The sequence below is a fragment of the Podarcis muralis genome, chromosome 9 (genome assembly GCF_964188315.1).
Source record: "Podarcis muralis chromosome 9, rPodMur119.hap1.1, whole genome shotgun sequence".
Classification (NCBI taxonomy): Eukaryota; Metazoa; Chordata; class Lepidosauria; order Squamata; family Lacertidae; genus Podarcis; species Podarcis muralis.
In genome coordinates this window covers 30,249,091-30,270,279 of record NC_135663.1, presented here as the reverse complement: position 1 = coordinate 30,270,279, position 21,189 = coordinate 30,249,091, and the positions used below count along the sequence as shown (strand labels likewise).

Sequence of the window (21,189 nt, the reverse complement as noted above, 5' to 3'; positions counted from 1 at the left end):
GAAGCATCTGTAACCTGAGGTACCACTGTATATCTAAAGTTTCATTGGCAGCATTAGCCAAAGCGTGGAGCTCAAATCACACAACTTAATTCCCACACCGGTTCTAATCATTTCAGTGGACACCACAGGTCTACTTTGGGCTGCACCAATGCTGATGGACATAAGTCCTGGGACAAGAGTAAGGAACCTAGGGGGAAAACAGCTGGGGGAGAAATGGGAAGTGCTGCCTTGCCCAGCCCCTGCTGCAACTCCCACCACTACCACTGTCATACCTGCTGCCGCTGCCTGCCACTACATACCCCAGGCATGCAGAATTGGGCCCGATGCATGATGTCACACACCTGACCCCCTCCCCAATCCAGCCAGGCCTGCAGGGACACCCAGGTATCCCTTTGAAGATCATCAGAGTGCCTTCCTGGAAGGGGCTCTGATGATTATGGCAGGGAGCATGGAGGGTGAAAATTGCACTCCACACCTCCTGCCTGGCAGGCCAGCGCTTGCTGGAGGCAGCGGGGGATGGCAGCCCTCTCAGTATTGGAGGAATGGGCTCAGCTCCTTGCCTAGAAATATTGAGGGGGATGAAGCCCCTTCTGCCCCCTATAGCTGGCACCACTGGTAGAGAAGTGATGCCACCATCAGTGCTGATTTCAGGTGAGATGTCACCCCAAATGGATGCAATCTTGCCTTAAATTGGTGTTGATGCTTGCATTGCTTTGCCACTGGAAGAGATGGGGGGGTTGGGGGTACTGCCTCTGAGGTTTTTGCAATCTGAGGCAGCAGCCTGCCCTGTCACCTCTGTCAGTGGTGAAGCAGTACCTCACCTGAAGCACACCAGATCTCATCCAAAATCGGTGATGATGATGGCAGTGCTTCTCTGCCAGTGGCGGATGTGGCAGGGTGCAGGTGGTGGCAGCAGGAGGGGCTGGGCACTTCCTATTTCACCTCAAAACAGGGCATGCTGCTCCTACTCACACTGAGTGATCACTGTGCCAGCCCTGGGCAATTCCATACCCACTTTCCTGGGAGTTAAGGGCCATGGATAACATGCAAAACATGAGGAAACGTGCTAACAATCATACCTCTATTCTCAGAGGAAGAAAAGCTCTGCCCTGAGGATGCTGTTGTAGGGAGGGGGCAGAGCCATTACCATAAGGCAGCACACTGAAGTGACTGCCTCAGGTGGCAGGTTCCTGCAGGGATCCAGAGGCAACAGACCCCACTGCTGTGCCTGAGTGTCATAGAGCCCACCCAGTGCTGCCACTGCCATCAAAGAAGCAAGGAGAGGTGGTGGCAGCAGTTTCCCAGTTTTGGTTGATGAGGAGCACAGAAGCCAACTCCTTGGGAATAAAAGCTCTTTGCCCTCCCTCCCATAAAATATTTGAGGGGACCGTTCCCCCCGCCCAAGTTGATGGACATTGCCATTCAAATAGTGTGTGTTCACTGTGTCTTGTGATCGATTATGCAGGGTGGGTCTTACTCCCCCTCCCTATTTTATTCAAGTTGTCACCATTGACCTCAGGAGGTGAAACTGGATGGGCTTCCCCCTGGGAATAAGTGGTAGTATTTTGTTAGGGGTGTGTGTGTTTCTTTTAAAGCGTCTGGGTTGAGCTTGAGGTTCTAAATCGCTCCTGGTAGGTCATAAGACTCTTAAACCAGGGTCTGGCAAAAGATTCCTACATCTCAGCGGGCTGGACCCTCGTGATCCCTTTCAACCTGAAAAAATTCTATTAAATATAGCAAGTGACCAGAGCTGCGATCCTATATCCCGCCTCATCCCAGGTGCCAATTTGAATAAAATATTGGGGAGTTGGGGTTAAGCTACTGTATTTCATAGAATCATAGAATCATAGAGTTGGAATAGACCACAAGGGCCATCGAGTCCAACCCCCTGCCAAGCAGGAAACACCATCAGAGCACTCCTGACATATGGTTGTCAAGCCTCTGCTTAAAGACCTCCAAAGAAGGAGACTCCACCACACTCCATGGCAGCAAATTCCACTGTCGAACAGCTCTTACTGTCAGGAAGTTCTTCCTAATGTTTAGGTGGAATCTTCTTTCTTGTAGTTTGGATCCATTGCTCCGTGTCGGCTTCTCTGGAGCAGCAGAAAACAACCTTTCTCCCTCCTCTATATGACATCCTTTTATATATTTGAACATGGCTATCATATCACCCCTTAACCTCCTCTTCTCCAGGCTAAACATGCCCAGCTCCCTTAGCCGTTCCTCATAAGGCATCATTTCCAGGCCTTTGACCATTTTGGTTGCCCTCCTCTGGACACGTTCCAGTTTGTCAGTGTCCTTCTTGAACTGTGGTGCCCAGAATTTGAATGACAATGCCCATTAACTTTGGCAGACCCCCTCAAATATTTTATGAAGGGACCACGGCAACAAGGAGTTGGCTCATAGCTGTCAACTTTTCCCTTTTCTTGCGAGGAATCCTATTCGGAATGAGCGAATTTCCCTTAAAATAAGGGAAACGTTGACAGCTATGAGTTGGCTGGCCTATGAGCCTCATAGAAACCAGCACAGTAAAACTACTCGAGAGGCAGGTGTAGGGCAAAGCCTGTTGCTCCTGAAAACAAAGGAGCGACTCATGAGACCTCGGCCAGCTGCGAGGATCGAGCGCAGCGCACCGAACCTTCCCTCCGCTCCGAGCGATGCCGAGGGGCGTCTGGCCACGCCCCTTCCACGCCCACGGCCGAAGCACCAAACCAGCAGGCGGCGGCGGGCGGGGCCTAAGGAGGCGAGCGCCGAGGAGGAGCCGGAGCGAGGCCGCCCAATCAGGCCGGGGAGAGGGGGAAAGGGGCGGGGGCAGCTGTGGTGGTGGCGGCGGCCGCGCTTCGGCTGCGCCGGACAGGGAGAGCGAGGCCGGAAGGCCGGCCCTGCGGGGAGTGAAGAGGGACGAGGCGAAGGGAAGCTCCGCGGACACGCCTGTCTGGGCTTTCGCCCGCCTTGGGGAAAGCGGCTTCGGCGGCGGCGGCGGCGGCGGCGGGAGGGGAACGAGCCAACCAGCAGCAGCAGCAGCAGCTGCCGCCTCCTTGTCCACAGGAGAGGAAGCAGGGGAGGTAACTGAGCAGCAGCAGCAGCCGGGGAAGGGAGGTTTTCTCTCTCGCCGAGTGAGAGGGTGGGTGGAGGGCTGGGGAAGGGGCTGCAGCCACTCGCCCGTCCACCTCCCTCCCTTGGGGTGGTGTCAACCCTGGCTAAGAAGACCCTCTTTTCTGCCAGGGGCTAGGCAGTCTCCGCGGCGGGGCAGCTGTCTCAGCTTTGCTGGGGCTGCGCCCGGGTCCACACGGCTCTCTTGCCCGGCGAATCGCCTCCTCGTCCCGTGTGGATGAGCGCCTGCCTTGTGCAAAAAGCTCCATGTGCAGCGGGTGGGCTCGCGCGCGGGTCTGCTCTGCACGCTTGCCGCGCCCCGTGCAAAGGTCTTTGTTTTGTGTGTGTGTGTGTGTGAATGGGAGGAGGGGGTGTCCCCGTCTCAATCCGCCACAAATGCTCGTCTGTCTTCTTGCGATCACCAAGCTCCCCGGACTTCTGCGAGGCGCTGGTGCGGCTTTGGGAACGTGGGAGCGCTCTCTCTCTCTCTCTCGGGGTTTCTGTTTGTTTTGGTCGGGGCGCGCGCGCGCGTCTGGCCGCCTGCCCCCTCCCCAACTTTCCCCTCCCGATTCGTGGAAGGCTGTATGAGTGGCAAAGGTGAAGAAGGGGCCAGCGCGCAGCGTCGTCGGAAACCCGGGCGGGGATTGCCCGAACTCTCTCTCTCTCTCTCTTTGGGTCTGCGAGTGTTTGAAATCTGAACCCCGCGAACGTGGGAGTGGGGGTGGGGAGGCGTGCGATCCGAGTTGGGAGCCCGACCGGCGGGCGGAGAGGAGCGAGGCCGCGGCGGGACGCCCTCCTCCCGGAGCATGCAACTCCCGTGCAGCGATGGAGGGTGGGGGCTGAAGCGATCGGAGTGGCGGACGGGGGGGATCTTTGTGCCGTGGGGCGCTGCTGCGTGCGTGTCCCCTCCGTTGCGGTGGGGTGGGCGGAGGAGGGAGGGAAGGAGGGCGTTTGTCTCTCCGGAGCGGAGGATCTGGGAAGCGAGCAGGCGGGCCAAGCGCTCTCTGGCTCGAGTGAGTCCGCTTTCCCTTGTTTCCCATTCTTTCCCCCTAAGCTTAGACTTCAAGGCTCTGCAACCGGGGAGGCTTCCCTAGGAAAGGGGTCTTTGCATCCTGCTGAACCTTCTCCTCTCTTTCGGCTATCGGCTGAAACGGGAAGCCCAGCCGTGCGGGACGCCCGAGGGGGGGGGGTCGGGGGAGAGACAAAGCCGAGGACAAATGCAACGAGCGCGTCGCTGGCTGCTGGATCCAACCGCGGGGAGCCGAGCCGATGACAGCGACAGCACGCTGCCCAGCAACAATGCCGGGGGACTTTTGGGGTGGAGGGGGGCGGGGAGAGAGAGAGAGAGAAGACGGTAAGTGGAAACGTGGCTCCTGTCTTGCTCATGATGCTCCAGAGCCCTGAACAAAGGCGGCTGTGAAAAAGCTGGAGGGCGGCAGGACCAGTAGGCATAATAGGAAGCAGGTACAAGGGAGGTTCAGATGACCAAGTTTTTTTTTTTTGGGGGGGGGGAGAGAAGGAGATAGGAGGGTCCTTGGATGAATACAGTTTTCAGAATGGGATAGGGGGCTCTTTTGTGGCTTCAAGGTCACATATCTTGCACGAAAAGGGCACAAATGTGAATCTAGGCAGTGCTAGTAGGGCTTTGTTGGGGTTTTTGTGCTTTTTTTGCTCCTCCGATACTAAAAAAAAGCAGGACGTAGTGTGCATAAAGTGAATTCTTTCTTAGACGGTTTCTTATTTTTGTGCCCTAATAAGCAACTGGCTTCAGTTGATTTACTTCAGAGTGGAATACCCTGGTGCATGTCAGCTAACAAGTGTTTGTGGTGCTTAATTTCAGGTCTGGGGCAGAGATGGGAGTGTTTTGACATCTGCAGTTGAGACACCTGGAGTGTGAGAGTAGACCATGAGACTGCAAAGAGAGCACTTGCTGAATGTCTCCTCCTGCGCAAGAAGTTTGAGTGTTTCCATCTCATTGGAGACACGGTGCGTCATAATTTGAAGGGCTTCCTTGGACCACAGAAGCTTGCACAGACTCCAGTGAACCACTTCTCGATAAACAAGGCAGATCCATACATTTTCAGTAAACATTCACGGAACAGAAAAGAAGCCTTTTTTTGACAAGAGTCGCATCTTGATGTGGGCGGCGTTTTGAAGGGGGTTATAAAAGCCACATATTTTGGAATGACTGGAAACCTAGAGAGGCACAGAGAACATGCAGGAACCGTGCGTGTTAGCAACTCAGCTTTTTTAGATGTATCATCTGTATTAGAGGGAAATGCAAACACTATAAGCTGCAGCTGTAGCCATGGCATTGCATGACCTTTTAAGCCATATGAGAAGTATTTCTGAGCCTTGGTATCAAACATAGCTTTATTTCTAAATCGGATGATCGGCAATACACCATGTGCTAATCAGGAGAGCATTTGGATGGAAAGATGCCTCTTCGGCTTTGCAAAGATGCTACTGACCATTATGTGAGGGGATGAAAGGTTTGCGGATTGCGTTGCCCAGTGACCAAGCTCCATGCTGCGCACGTGTCGACTTGGATTTAAGGACCTGCGTTGAGTGCGACTTTTAAAGATGTGTGGTCGTTTCTGACCCGCCCCAGAGAAGAAAGTCTGTAAAATGGCTCAGACCAGCTTGCTGCAGGGGAAACAGTTTTATTGTAGAGAGTGGGTTTTTCACAAGCTTCAGCACTGCCTGCAGGAAAAGACGAGCTGCAGCAACAGCACTGCCAACAAACCATCCGTTGTGCTGAACTCTGGGACTAATACTTGCGTCGTCCCTGGCAAGGGAGCTGCCTGGGGTGTGTTGCTGGTAGGAGGGCCGGGTAGTGGCAAAACAGCCCTCTGTACTGAATTACTGTGGCCGAGCTCACCTGCCAGTCTGCAAAGGGGTTTACATCACCAAGCCCTGGCTTTCCACTTCTGCAGGGCTCAGGACTCGGACACTCTCTGTGTGGGAGGCTTTATCAGAGGGTTAGTGGCCCAAATCTGTCGCAGTGGTCTGATTCAGGGATTCGAGGACAAACTGAGAGATCCTGCTGTTCAAAGTCTCTTGCAGCCTGGGGAGTGCGAGAGAAACCCAGCTGAAGCATTTAAAAGGTAAATCAAACAAAAAAACACCCACTCTGTATCTGCTTCCTTCATATCTCCTGATCAGATAAAAACACAGCCCGCCATAAAAACAGGTAAAACCTATCTCTCACATGGTATTGTCTCCCTGCATGAATTGTTCCAATGGCCCGTATGGAAAATACCCATTTATAGCAGATGCTGCCAGACAAGATACACTTGGAAACACATTCCAGGTTGGCATCTTCCAAAGATTGCATAGTAATTGGAAACAGAGGCGTTAGAAGGGGCAGGAGGAGGGGAAAAAAGTGGAAGAGTTTTTTTCTTTTTCATATAACAAAAAGGAAACTGATTCCATGGTTGTATTGACAAGAGGCCCTGATTTTAAAGACACAGGTTTTCTTGCTAGTGTTGTGAACTACTTCTGACTTGGAACTTTTGGGGAAGTCTAGAAACAAGAGTATCAAAAACAAAGCACAATGTGTGAGGCTGTGGTTATTGAGGGATTTAATCAATTTAGTTTCATCTTGGTGATGCCATAAATTACTTCCAACTATAACTTGATGCCTCTGAAAAGATTAGGCTTTATGCAACATGGGAGATTCAATATTGGTCAGCATAAAAAAAGATTGAGCTCACTTTTTTTTGGGGGGGGGGGTCCTTTACTGTGATACCTTCCAGGTCTTGTACCTGGGAAACAATAATTGAACTAGGATTTTGAAGGAGGTGGAAGAGCTGACATGAGGGTTTAACAAGGGTTTCATTTTCCCATGTGTGAAGCCTTTCCTTGTGTCTAAAACCTGAAATCATTCATTTGGGAATATAGGAACAGAGAAACCTGCAGGGGGAGAGAAGACAGGAGAAGCAATGCCTTGGGAATGTGTGAAAAGAATAAATGCTGCTCATGAACTTGCCAAGCTCATCGAATTAGAGTTAATTTAGTATGCTGTCTGTTAAATAAGCAAGACTGACCTAATAGGGGTTTTTTAGGGGTTAGTTTCTCAAGAGTATTTTATGAAAGCTGAAAGTTTCAGTGATTATTTTAAAAAGTTCCAGCGGTTGTCCAGTTACACTTATTTCGTTAAACTGTTTCTGTGAAATAGGTGGCTGTGTAAATAACCACACAAAGAAATGCATTCTTGATTTGAGGCCCAGCACTCATAATTTCATAAAAGCTGTTTTAATAGTGGGTGAATGCAAGTCATTATTCACCAAGTGGCACCTTAGCATGGTATGTATCGAATGTCTAAAATGTCACTCTGATGAAAGAGAACTTTACTTTGCATCAACACCTGATCAGAAATCCAGGAAAAGTAGTATCCTCCTTACTGCAGGCTGGTTTACAAAGGTGGTATAGGCCAATGGTCACAAACATGGTACTTTCCAGGTGTTTTCTATTATAGCTGCCATCAGCTCCAGCCAGCATGACCAGTGTTGAGAGATGATGGGAGATGTGTGCCAGCAGCATTGGAGAGCACCATGTTGGCTGGTATTGCTGTCACTGAGTTACTGTGGTAAGAGGTTCCCTTCTGTGGCTTGTGAGTAATCATCTAACTTAGGGCAGTCCAACTTTTCATACCAACTGGGTCACTTTGGACTACAATTCCCACCACTCCTGACTATTGGTCATGCTACCTGGAGTTGATGGGAGTTGTCATCCAAAACATCTGTTTGGCAAAGGCTGGTGTAAACAAATGTGGTAATTTTCCAGTGTTCACATGCTGCATTGGAAGTTACTTAATGGTGTTAAAAGCCTGTTACCTTTATCTGCATTTTCAGGCTTCTTGAGGGATCCTAATTTAGTGCTATAAAAAGAGAACACTTCACTTGAATAGGAAAGGCCAAGGGGGATACTAGCATCCACTGTTAAAATGGAGGCAAAAGGGTATATTACCATAGCTAGTATTTTAAGACACTGGTAGGAGGTAGTTCAGTAGACTGAGGGGGCTGGAATATAAAGGTAAATCAAACTCTTCCCCCATCTCTCCCATTTTATACTATTCTCAGTAATTGTTTATATTGGTTCTATGTCATATCCAGCCTCAGCCTTACACTTAGAAATCTCTTATGTGGTTGATTCCAGTGGGTTCATGTGAGTTGCTCAGATTGGGCTATTAATGGTTTCCCACCTGTAATTATCCACCTGTAGTTTCCAGAAAACTGGTTCGGTTTTGGATGGGGTGAGGGGCAGTATCACTTTTGGGTGGAAACATCTGCCAAGGTATTGGGACCTGTACCACAGAAATAGAGAGAACCATTGTGCAGAGTCGCCAGGGAGCAGCTGGCTCCAACACTCCTGTTTACCTTCTTAGTCCTCCTCCTGTTCAAGTGCCTGCTATCTCGCATTCCTATGTCTAGAAGTATCTTCCACTCCTCATTTGCTAGGCATTTTCCATCTGTAACCCTTTTCCGAACCATTGTAGAATCACATTGCTGTTCTTCAACAGTTCTCTTGGAAAGTGACTTGCTACTTATGTTTATGCAGCACCTAGCACGCTGGTGCTAAATGAATGTCAAACAACAGCAGTACATTCTTCTGTTCTGTTGCTTTGGTTAAATTGAATTGGAAGTGGAACCTTGTCCATTCTGCAAAGGAATTGTGCAAGTTTTCAACTCTGCTCTTTAATATTTGGATAAAACAACTGCAAGCCACGGTGGGATGAAAGTAGCAGTCATTGCAGCAGCTTAATAGCATTGGCAAGTAATGATGAGGAAGCTAATTTGAGAGCATCTATGCCTAATAAAACATGAGATGGAGGTTATCATTGTTTGAAACCCTGGAATTTCAAGGGCTACAGTCTCTCTAAAAGCTAAGAGAAGTATCTGTTGGCTGCAACTATTACTCAAGTATAAGTGCTATAACTGCATTTTTAAATACCTGTAAACAAAGCTGCAGCTTGAAGCTCTGTTGTTGGAATGCCTGTAAAAGTTCTTTCAGGTTGGCAGGGGTGGGGGGTGGGGAAGCACATACTAAAAATGAAGATTTGAATCTGGTTACATTGAAAACAAGAATAGTATGTGTTTTGCACAGACTTGTTAGAAACCTGAAACTCGTGTGCTTTAAAGTCTACATATGAATAATGTCACAAACAGCATTTGTTAGGAGATCTCAAAGTATGGAAGTACATGAAGGAGGCAATGGATGTTTGCACAATAATGGGGACTGACTGTCAAATGTTTTACAATAGTTGACTTTGATAGCCCAACTCTCTGGGCTGGTTTTCAGCCATGTGGAAAGACAGGATTTACTGCAGCTTTCTTGATAAGAGACATAACTTTGGACTCGTCCCTTTTGAGAGAAAGTTCTAGGGATTTTGTTGTGGCTCTTAACAGTACTTTTGCATGACAGTGCTAATGTTTGTAAGTATCTCTTAATCATATGGAGAGACTTCATACCTGAATGTTTGGAGATCCGGTTTGATAGGACTAATTCACCTAGCGTAAGACTTCCAGCTGTTTTGTGTGTGGAGGACCACCACATGATGTTCATGTTTCAAAAGCAGGCCTTGTACTGTGGAGAATAAACTGTGTTTACATGAGTTCAGTGTCTTTTCTCACTTTTTTTTTTTAAATTGTGGAAGTCATTGAAAGACATTCTGCCTTTTGAGAAAATATTGTAGCCTCAACTCTTGTAGTGCGCTCTCTCTCTCTTTTAAAAAGAAACTGCTATTAAACTAGGCTGTAAAGAGGTTTCTTTTGAAATGAACACCAGTGTTAGGCCCACATGCAGAATGAATAAGGCTACATGCAGATGCAGGACTGAGCCTGTTTATTGCTAATTGAAGTTATTTGACTCTGAAAGGATACACACTACTTTAAATACTGTATGTGCTTAGGACATTTCAAGAGTCTGTACGCATAATAATACTGTAACAGCTTAGATTCTGAACCTGTTTAGGGCCAGCTGGAAAAGGTGGGTAGTTAAGTATCATGTCTGTTGTGGAACAACTGAGATGCAATTTGCCTGGGGAAAAAACAAACTCTCTTGGAAGGACTCCGAAGGACTTGTGCTGTCCTCAAGAGATGCATGCAATCTACCCACAGCTGTGACAAGATGCTTCATTTGCACACCTAATACCTCCATAAATATACTTCTGAAATGTGTTTTGTGTTCTCAGTGGTCTTTAACATATAGACAGCATATGCCAAATATACGATATGGGTCTTAAGGTGAGCAAATAGTCTAGGCTTTGCTTTTCTGGTCATCAGCTGCAGAGGTGCTCTTGAGCCTGAAAAGCACTGAACCTGGGGGGGACAAGAAGAGCATCTTTTGCCTCGACACTGCACACAAACAGCATCTTCTATCTCCTGTGCACATAAAGAAAGCAAAGTATTTTTATTTTATTTTTTCATTTTACCTGCAATATTTGCCTCAAGCTGCTGCTGGTGGTTGTGGGATTGGAAAATGAGTGTCCCAACTCCTGTTGTGGTACATTAGTAAAGGTAAAGGGACCCCTGACCATTAGGTCCAGTCGTGGCCGACTCTGGGGTTGCGGCGCTCATCTTGCTTTACTGGTCGAGGGAGCCGGCGTTCAGCTTCCGGGTCATGTGGCCAGCATGACTAAGCCACTTCTGGCAAACCAGAGCAGCACATGGAAATGCTGTTTACCTTCCTGTCGAAGCGGTACCTATTTATCTACTTGCTCTTTGACGTGCTTTCGAACTGCTAGGTTGGCAGGAGTTGTGGTACATTACTTTTCAGCAATTCACCTTTCCTGCAGATCTACTTCTGCAGTCCAGATTGCAATATATATCCTGAGGATGGGTGTGTGTGTGTGTATTTTATGTATACCACATAGGTATTATTATTATTATTTATTATTATTATTATTATTATTATTATTATTATTATTATTATTAATTAAGGGGTTTATAGATTTTTTTCTAAACAGTGTTGAAGAAATGTGCTGATAGGGTAGATCTCCAGATTTGTACAGGTGTGCTAATCCACCTGCTGCATGTGAAGGAGGAAACAAAAGCTCCCTTGGACAATCTTGACTCAAGAAAAACATTTTTGTGTGTCTTAAAACATTTAAGGACTGTACTCCTGAAGTTTGAGTAAAAGCTGTCCCTAGACTCATGCCAAAGAAAAATGTGGCTTGGTGCATCTCTGTGCTCTGAAACACATCAAGCTTGGTGGCACAAGCCATGGAATGCTATAGCTCAAAGGTAGCAAACGTATTCTGCACATGTTTTGAACTACAATTCCAATAATCGATGTTCACTTGGGCTGAGGGGAGTTGGGAGCCCAGAAACATGTGGAGGGTGAATCACAGAATTCTGCCACATGTATACAAGTTAGGCATCTATCTTGTAATTGTGCCTATGTGTTATAACTCTACAAATGTGATCATATCAAGAGCCTTATACGGATTCACCTTTGGTGTAAAGCTGGCAAATCCTTTGGTAATCATGCTGCCTTTGTTCATGGTACAAAAGAGAAATGTCTGTTACATTCTGCCTGAGGTATATGCAAGGAGAGAGGTAACAGAAAGGGGAGGAAATGCTGTCTGGAACTTCTTGTCTATTATCTGCTCCCTCTCCATCTGTAGCAGAGAAGGGAGCTACCTCTCTAGCAAAGGTATCTGATGAAAGTCCAGGCAAATAATTGCCTGTTTGCAGTGCACAGAGGTTTTATTTGCATGAAACATCTCATGTTGTCCTTTCCCAGTCTTTGTTTTGTGTGTTTCCCTTTGCCTCCCTTTCAAGCCTCTAAGCTTCAAAGGCCATGAAAATTAAATTTTAATAGACTTGAACACAGCTGCAAAAGTGCATCAGATTGTACCATCCCTAACAGCTGTTCATAGGAGTTTCCAGAAAATGCAAGCCTCTTCAAGCAGGTACACATCTGAGAAAATTAGGCATGCCATGCACCCTACTCCTATGCATGTTACCTTGGGACCATTTTAGTGGCGGTTGCTCTCAAGATTGTGATCCAAGATGGTTGGAGCAAGAGTTTATAATTAGCAGTTTAGCCATAAGGTGAATCCTGTTGATTGAATGGAACTTGCAAGTAAATGTTTTTTTAGGATTGCAAATATAAGTTCTTAAGGGCAATAAGAAGAGTCCGCTGGTTCAGATAAAAGGACCATCTATTGCAGCATCCTGTTCTCACAGTGGCCAACTAGATGCTGTAGGAAATCTGCAAAAAGGACCTGAGCACAAGAACACCCCTCTGCTCCCCAGTGGTTTCCAGCAACCAGTATTCAGCAACATTACTGCCTCTGACTGTGGAAGCAAATCATAGTCATCATGGCTAGTATGATGTTGCAACAGAATCCATGATCTGGACCTTGCGCAGAATAGAAATGAATAAGCTCTCCACCACAAGAATGAATTTCAGCTTTACTGGAAACATTCCTAAAATAGTTACAAACAACTGTTACAAGATACAAAGTAACACGCTGCTCTTAAACAATCAAGGAATTTTGTCCCCTTTTCTTTTTAGTCCTTAATTTAGTCCAAGAACTTTATTCTTCTCCCAGAGAGAGATCCTAAGCAACTTGCTTTATCGCCCTCAGGTGTGCAGTACACATCTTCCATTTCTGTACTGGTGTCTTCCTGTCTCTCACACCTTCCAACTTCTATCCTTATCATTAGTTGGTACTTAAGTCCTGCAATCCCTCTTTCTTTTCAAGAGCAGCTTGATCTGGAGTACAATGGGCTACTCTTGGGCTAAGACTTGAGATAAAAGACAACCTTGAAGCCAGCACCATATCTGTTGAAAAAAAGGAGTTAAATAGTTGGACTATGTGCCTTATAGTATGGATTTAAATATATATGGTAGAGAATTTGTGTGGCCATTGGTCTCTTTGGACTTTATACAATTTGTGCGTCCCTGGAAAAACCTGGAGCTCCTGCTGCCTGTGGTATGTTTGTGGGTGACCTGCTCAGGTATCAGACCAGCATTTGCTTGGTAGGAATAGAGTTGAATAGGAAACTTTTGATATGAAGAAATTGATCAAAATACATCCACACACTGTGGTCCAGATTAAAACATAAAAGTTGATTTGCCATAACAGCAGGTGCTGTTAATGTCTTTACAGTCCTCTATGTACCTGTGTGATTTTTTATTATCCCTTGACCTAGTGATCCCAATATATATGTTGCTGACAGTTTTTGATTGTCTTGTGATTTAAGCATTGTGGCCAAAGTTTTAGCTAAATGGTTATTGCAAAGGTTTTGACTTGTGTAGGTGATGGAAGGGACTGAGTGTTAGTTTGTTATAACTCTTAGTTCTAAGCTGCATTTAAAAAGGTAAAGGACCCCTGACAGTTAAGTCCAGTTGCAGACGACTCTGGGGTTGCGGTGCTCATCTCATTTTACTGGCTGAGGGAGCCAGCGTTTGTCCGCAGACAGCTTCCAGGTCATGTGGCCAGCATGACTAAGCCACTTCTGGCGAACCAGAGCAGCGCACGGAAACGCCATTTACCTTTGCACTGGAGCAGTACCTATTTATCTACTTGCACTTTGACATGCTTTCGAACTGCTAGGTTGGCAGGAGCAGGGACTGAGCAATGGGAGCTCACCCCATCGTAGGGATTCGAACTGCTGACCTTCTGATCGGCAAGCCCTAGATGGCTAATTTCATGACTCACTTTACCAATGCTTATGTGACTCGTACCATTATGCTACCTGGTTGAGGGTGGGACTGCAACTAAATCCCCTATGGTAGTGCTAATGTATCTCAAGTTTCTAGCACAAAGAAGTATTATGATGATGATACACTGGAGCAAGTTTAAATTGGTGAAGCAGCAGTAGCTATGATGTTGGGGAAAGAAGAGAGAAACAATGGAGTTGTGGGCGCAGTGAGGAAGAATCAGAAGTGGCCAGCTCAGTCTAGATCCCCTTCTTCTTTGGCATGGTTGCACCTCTCCTCTCCATCATAACAGTGCTAAAGAATTTAGCTGCTGTATATAGTCCTAGAAGTCAGTGGTAACTAGGGATTTCTGTTCCAATCCCTCTCTGTCACAATCAGTGCTGTTTCCATTCTCCTGCAATTTGATTGCTGCCAAATACAAAGTTACTCATTTCATTGTCTGCTATTTTATGTAATTTTCAAATTTAAGACAATTAATGATGTGATTATTTTCACACCGCTCATTTCATTGCAACCTGCCACACAATGGCTGTCATCAGGTGTAGGGTGATTGGGTTTGGCTTGTGAGGGTTTGCCTCATGGGCCAAATTAGGATTCCTGTTGGGTCTAGTTTGGTCTGGAGGTTCTCCAGTCTTGATCAAACAGGTTTGTAAGGCTTTTGTAAGGATAACTGAGAAAACATACGTTGGCACTGAACTCCTGAATGTGCTATAGAGATGCTAAATATTAATGCTCTCTGTATATTATCTGGTTAGAGAGACCAGCATGACAGAAAGCAATATAACATCGGAGATGGAAATGGCTTGCAAATATATTGGCTCCAGAAAACACAAGTACCGCCATCCTGGTATATACCTGGACCATATAGATAATCAGTGATGTGGGAAGCAGAAAGAAGCTTGTACTGACAAAGCATGCCTTGTCTGTCACAAAGCAGTTACTTGGCTTTCGCAAAGAATTCAAGTGTTCTTTTTTAAGAGATCAAGCATTGCAATGCTAATCTTGTAGTAGCTTGACATTCAATCAGTGAATGACTTTGTGCTTTCAGGTATGGGCAGTTTATGGCATGGGCAGTTTATGACAGTAACAGCCACTTAAGTTTCCATCCTGCTGTGTGTGTGTGTGTGTGTGAGAGAGAGAGAGAGAGAGAGAGATTTATAAGTGGGTACACACACAAGTATTTTGCCATTGTCCATTCCAGAGCTAGGTGTGGTATGACAGGATTGGAGGTAGGAGATTTTGAGGGGGTGGGAAAGAAGAAAATGTTAGGCTTGCCTGCTGGCTAAATTATGTGGTAATAAGAGTTAGTACTGAGGTTCCCCATGCAACATTCCTGAGTGATACAGTGTTGGGCAGAGTAGTTTTATATGTGTCTGCTGGTGCTGTATGGGAGAGTGCTGAGAGTGAATCCCCAATTTTTCTTCTGCTCCCCATTTGAGAATCTTTCCCCTAGAGTGTAAATTGTTCTATTGAACCAATGCATTTGGGTTGGAGAAAGTGCTTTCTCCTCTATCCTCGCCTTCTTATTAATCGCTCCCAAAGGACAATTTATGTTGCAAAGAGGGCACACCCATATTGGGATTGAACTTGAAGGACGGAGAAAAGAGTGGGTCAGTAAATAGGCTCCAGCCGGTGTGCAGGCCTCAGCCCTAATTCTCTCCCCTCCCATCAGGCCTCAGGTTGAAGGGAAGCGAGTGTCATCCCTTGGAACTAATGGTCATTTAACCCACCGAGGGCTTGTATTTCCTATTTCATCTTATGTCTACCCACCCGCCTCCTGTCTTTGTTGATGGAGGTGATTGTTTTTGTCACTCTCAGACTTCTTAACTGTTCCTTACGTCATTCTTTTCCTGTAGGAGGACTTGGTTGTTGTTTTTGCTTTTCTAAGAAAAACAAAAAACAAAACACCCAGAACCAGAAAGGAAATGCATACCTGGCAAAGCTCCAAAGTATACAGAGCCCTCTCTGCCTTGTCTCTGTCCCAGTTTGACTTCGGCTCCGCTTCTGATCAACACAAAGTTTACTATTAGAGGGAATGAATAGGATTAAAATAAAGTTTGGAAATTATTTGTCAAAAATGTAACAAGGATTTTGGCCAGTTGCTTGTTTTATTCTTGCCCATGCTTTAATGGTTGGCGCACATGTGGTTTGTTTTTGTTTTTGTTTGAAATTTATAGTATCTCCTTTGCATAAGTGATAGCATTCTTAGTCACGGCTAGATTTCCCTCCTTTAAATATGCTGCACTAGATCTGAGGCAATAGCCTAATTCCTTTAGGATGACTTTTGCTATTTCAAAATAATTGAAAGCTGTTGGTGTGTGTGTGGGGGGGGATAACTCACTGGAAGAAATCCCAGTAGAGAAGCCTGAGGCGTTAGAGGAGTGGGAGGATGCTGGCTTTCCTACCAGGATACGCTTTCTGTCTTGTTGAACAATCGTTCTAGAGAAATGAGATGCTATTACTCTGTCACTGGGTTTCAAAGCATTACCAGCACGCTCACACAAAAAGGCTGTTTTTAAGCAAATGTTTCCCTTGTTTCAACTCTTTGTGCTTCATATTTGCTGGATATTCATGGGAATAAGCAGAGAATAGTCCACTCCGTTTGATTGGGAGAGCAGTTCAGGAGATGAGTGAGACTTAGATTAATGCAAAATCTACGTAGTTTACCACAGAAATGTGCTGCACAGACTCCCTCTTGGCCCACAGAAACTGGTATTTCAGAGCATACTACCCCAACCAGTGGAGGGAAAATATAGCCATTGTGGCTAGTAGCCTTTGAGAGTCTTATCCTTCTTGACTTTGCCTAATTCTTTTAAAGCCATCCTGGTTCGAGGCTATTACTACATCTTGTGGAAACAAATTCCATAGTTTAACTAGGCAATGTTCAGAACCAGCTTTGGTTCTGATAAACTTACATGAGCCCCCCAGGATTAAGTGACAGTTTTCTGAGTGCTGGGAATTGGGCTTACTATATTTTCCCTGGCTGAGAAAAGCCGTCTTTCTTAATGGAAGTAGACTGTAGACAGATGAACATGAAGCAACGCAATCTCTGCAGGTTTGTCTGGGCGATTTGTATCCAGGTTAAAGTTAATCCCAACCTTGCCTGACTAGACATGTCCCTTTCTCAGGGATCTCCGTTATAGGTGCCCATTAGAGACCAAAATTAAGCAGATGGTAGCCTTGGGGTATTGTTACCTAACATCACCAGGAAATATATCTCTGCACCAAACAAGGTATGCAAACTGTACAGAGTCCATACCTAATGCTTTTTCCCTTTGTTCATGCCAATGCAGATGTGAACACAAAATAGGATGAGTATGTCATCAAACTGTGCACCAGCTGTTCTAAATCCTAGAAGAACTAACCTTTCACCAGCCATTGAACAGTGAATGAAGAGCTGCAGACTCCACGCCAGCCTGCCCAAAACCAGTGCCCCAGTTGCCCTGGGATTGCAGAAGCAAGGGGTTGGGGCTCTTTTGTCCTCTGCCACCAGCCAGACAAACCAGGTCTCCTTTGGACAGCTGAAAATAATGCCAATTTATTTCTTGTCTGGCAACGTAGTGTATTCTGACCAAACTAAGCCTCCTGATGTATATTGTGCTCCAGGTGACTTAGCTTGGTCAGAATCTAGTACATACTTCCAGAATTTACATATAACTTCTTGTAAATGAGCCACCATAGCTGCTAGGGGGCCGTGAAAATTTGTGTCCCAGTCTTTGTAGACTCGGCTACCCTTGTGCTATCTGAAACCAATAGGGCACATTGATAGCCAGATGTGATTCCCCCCCCCCAGTTTTCCTACCCCACTACCTAGGTTGTAAGCCACCTTGAAGATCATTTGATCCAAATGCATGAGTGTACAAATAAAATCATGATTATCCACCTTGTTCTGACCTGTTTGCCATTCCTGCTATTGTGCTTTTCATCCTTGCCTTTCAATTCAGCTACACGTTTCTGTTCCTAATTCATCAGTGCATTTACTGGCTTTTGAAAATGAGCCAGCCTCACCCTTTGGAGGTTCTAGTTGTACCAAGTGACAGTTTTCTTTCATTTTTCTAGGTTGCAACATTTCCCCACTAACTACATGGTCTGTACATTTGGCACAAGGAATACTGTATATACTCGAGTATAAGCCGACCCAGATATAAACCGAGGGACCTAATTTTACCACAAAAAACTGGGAAAACTTATTGACTTGAGTATAAGCTGGTTCACCACAAACCTGGTGGTGACGGCAGCGGCGGAGGAAGAACAAGCAGCCCAAAAGGGCTGCTTTCGGGCTGCTCGTTCGTCCACCGCTGCCAGCGGCAAAGGCAGCAGAGGAGGAAGGAGCAGCCTGAAAGGACCCTCACTCAACTATAAGCCAAGGGGGGCTTTTTCAGCATAAAAAATGTGCTGAAAAAGTCGGCTTATACTCGAGTATATACGGTAACGTGAACAAATAGGAGTCAACTAGATTACATCATAATCCACACTTTAACAAGAATTCTGTTGTTTTGAAGCAACAAAGTAAATAGCTGTCATAAGCATTCACAACTTACATATGTTTTAGATTGCAGTTTTTTGTTGACTATGACTCCTATGTCAGTAATGGGCTTTTTTGTCCCTATTGTGTTTATTCATGAGCAACTCTGTGTTTCTTGCCAGTAGTCACTTACCCCAGACCTCAAGTGACCCATTGCTGAGTTGGGATTTGAGCCCTTGCCATCCAGGGCCAGCACTGTATCCAGCTGGACACAACTGCTTTCAGTATGACTTAATGTCATGAGAATTCGCCCCTCCCCAACATCCATTGCTTGGATAGATATAAACAGCTTAAAACGCAGTGCAGAGAAAATTGAACAATCTTTCTTTCAATTCATTTTGGTGTTCTTAACTTGCTTTGTCTGTCATTTTTACTAAATCTCCAAACCCAGACTTCTGAGACTTCCGAGAACTTTTTGCATTAAATCACTAGTAGGACTTTTGGGGGAAATTGCCATATAAAATATGCGATGGTGGTAGCACAGGTGGAACAGTGCTATTTAAAAGTCTTCCTTTTCCTCTTGCAATCATGCTATATCTAAGAGGCTGAAGACATAAATTGTGGAATAGATTTTGTTAACAGCGTTAGTGTGATTTATGCTTCAGCTTTTGGTGCTGAGGTGAGTCACTTTGTGACAACCCACTACTTCAAAGGAGATGGGAAAGGAATCAGAGGAGGAAGGATGAATGGCAGAAAGAAGCAACTTGTCCAGGGGCAAAGTTGGAAGGCTGAATTGTACTTGCACGTAATTTTTGAAACCTGCAGAACGTTAAGAAATTAACTTTAGAAAAGCAAAAATGGCTACAGCAAGATACAGTCAGGGCAAACATACAGTGAACATAGGTTAATTTTGCTGTGTTCCAGTTGTTGTTGTTGTTGACAAATAGGCAGTGCATAATACCAGAAGTTAAGGGAAAGAGGTAGAAAATTGATTATCAGGGTATAGAAGGGATTGTGGGAATATAGTTGTTTTCTTTGAAATCACTGAGTGTCCTTAAAAACTGACACCAAGGGTGGGGAAACCTGTGGTTCTTCAAATGTTGCTGGACTCTTGATTCCCCTCAGCTCTGCTGGTGCAGAGTTTCACTCTTAAGTTTTTGTTACTGGTTCTATTATGTATGAGTCAGTTCAAAAAGTGAATCTTTTTTTACATAGTGCTCTCTCTCTCTCTCTCTCCTTTCTAACGGACTCATTAGGAGAGATGGAACAAACCACCATACATGGTCGTGCTACAGACTGCTTTAGTTATAAATCAAGATGGTGTAGAGAAGGAATTCTGCTTGATTTAGCGTATGTTATGACCTAGAGAACCAGCTTGTGAGTAGAAGAGAACAAATAAGGGGGAAAGCTTGATTTTACAGAGCATGTTACCAAAAATAGAGAGGTACTACCTTTGCTGTAATTTTACCATTTTAAGTGCATGTCAAAATAGTCTGTTTCTGTATTAGTACTGACTGTTACAGTATAGATTGCAGCCATTTAATAAACCTGGAGGACATGAGCTTAACATATTAATGATCTGTAAAATGATGAAACAAAGATATCTATGTCTAAAGCAGACTGTGGCTAAAGCAGATTTATATAAGGATTCAGTGACAGTGAAAGAGGAGACACTGAAATTTCATAATTACGGTTGCTGTGTTGGTGTCCAAGTGTAAGCTATAAGATGATACAGTGATCCATTTGAACTCATTTCTTGGCTGGATTAACTAAGGGAATTGAAAAAGGAAGATGAAAGTCAGTACAGATAAATGCGGGGTGTTACATGGTGGTATGTGTGAGACCTTTCCTTTGCAACCTTTAACATGCTGAATTCGTCGTTACCATTCAGAACACTTCTGCTGTCAAAAAGACTATGAAGAAGGTCAGCGGTTATGGAAAGATGAACTACAGTGCACTCTGCTTGCCTGCTCATAAATTATAATGCAACTATAAAAGGCAGGCTAACAGTGCAATCCTGTGCACATCTACTCAGGAGTAAGTCCTGCTGAATTCATTGGGACTTGCTCCCAGATAATAATGTTTTCAATTTCACCCCCAAAAGGCCAAGCATGTGACCATAGGATATCAGACCCTGATCTTATTTGATTCACCTGGGGAAACCCAGCCAGATGGGTGGGGTATAAATTGTTGTTGTTGTTGTTGTTGTTGTTGTTATTGTTGTTGTTGTTATTATTATTATTATTTAGTGTGTTTTTGGCAGAAAGATTTCCACCAAGAATATTAACACCTGCCACACAGGTTTATGATTACTTATTTTGAGCAAAGTTGCATTTTCTTGAACAGATAGGTAGAGTAATCCATTTGGAGTTTAGCAATGCAGTGTAGCGCAAGGCGAATGAAGAACTAAACAAAGCGAAGATGGGGAAATGCTACATGGTAAAATCTCTTTGTAAACCACTTTGAGGTTTGTCAGTTTGTTTGTTGCAGTCAAGAAGTGTATGAAATAGATAAGGAGATAAATAAACGATCAAGTAGGAATTAGTGTCCTTCCTTCAAGTATTAGAGAATAAGTCCCACTGGATTCAACAGAACTTCAGCAGACAAAGTTAGGGTTGCAGCCATAGTCCTTAAACCTGTTTTATTCATTCTTTTCTCTGGTAACTTTAGGAATGAAAGTGGGGGGTTGCCAATGAAGGAGCTAACTTAAATGGACATTGGGGAATTATGCAGGATGCATGAAATGATGTCATGAAGATGAATAAAAGAAATGGAATGCAATCTAGTAGCACCCAGTGTTGTGTCATATGCTTTGGGGGCTAAAGCATATTTTGTATCAGTGGAAAAATGAGAGAGGATCTACGGATCCTGGTACATTTCAGGGTTACTGAACCAGCAGTTTTGTGTGGCTGTAAAGGAGACGAGGGAAATTGTTGAATGTTAGGTAGGGGTGT

General features: G+C 45.1%; 1 protein-coding gene across 6 annotated transcripts in view; it reads left to right on the top strand.

The window, feature by feature from the left end:
* The first annotated feature begins 2,975 nt into the window (after positions 1–2,975).
* Positions 2,976–21,189, top strand: part of ANKRD50 (ankyrin repeat domain 50) — a 44,189-nt gene continuing 25,975 nt past the window's right edge. Inside the window, exons 1-2 of one of the 6 annotated variants that reach the window (XM_028743043.2) lie at positions 2,976–3,065; positions 4,934–6,200. In XM_028743043.2, coding sequence (XP_028598876.2) covers positions 5,722–6,200 — 479 coding nt within the window. In that variant the 5' untranslated portion in view covers positions 2,976–3,065; positions 4,934–5,721. Of the gene's footprint in view, positions 3,066–3,190; positions 3,423–4,052; positions 4,107–4,431; positions 4,558–4,933; positions 6,201–6,263; positions 6,287–7,573; positions 7,685–21,189 lie in introns of those variants that run through there. The other 5 variants (XM_028743046.2, XM_028743047.2, XM_028743044.2 and 2 more) reach the window with 5 other exon arrangements.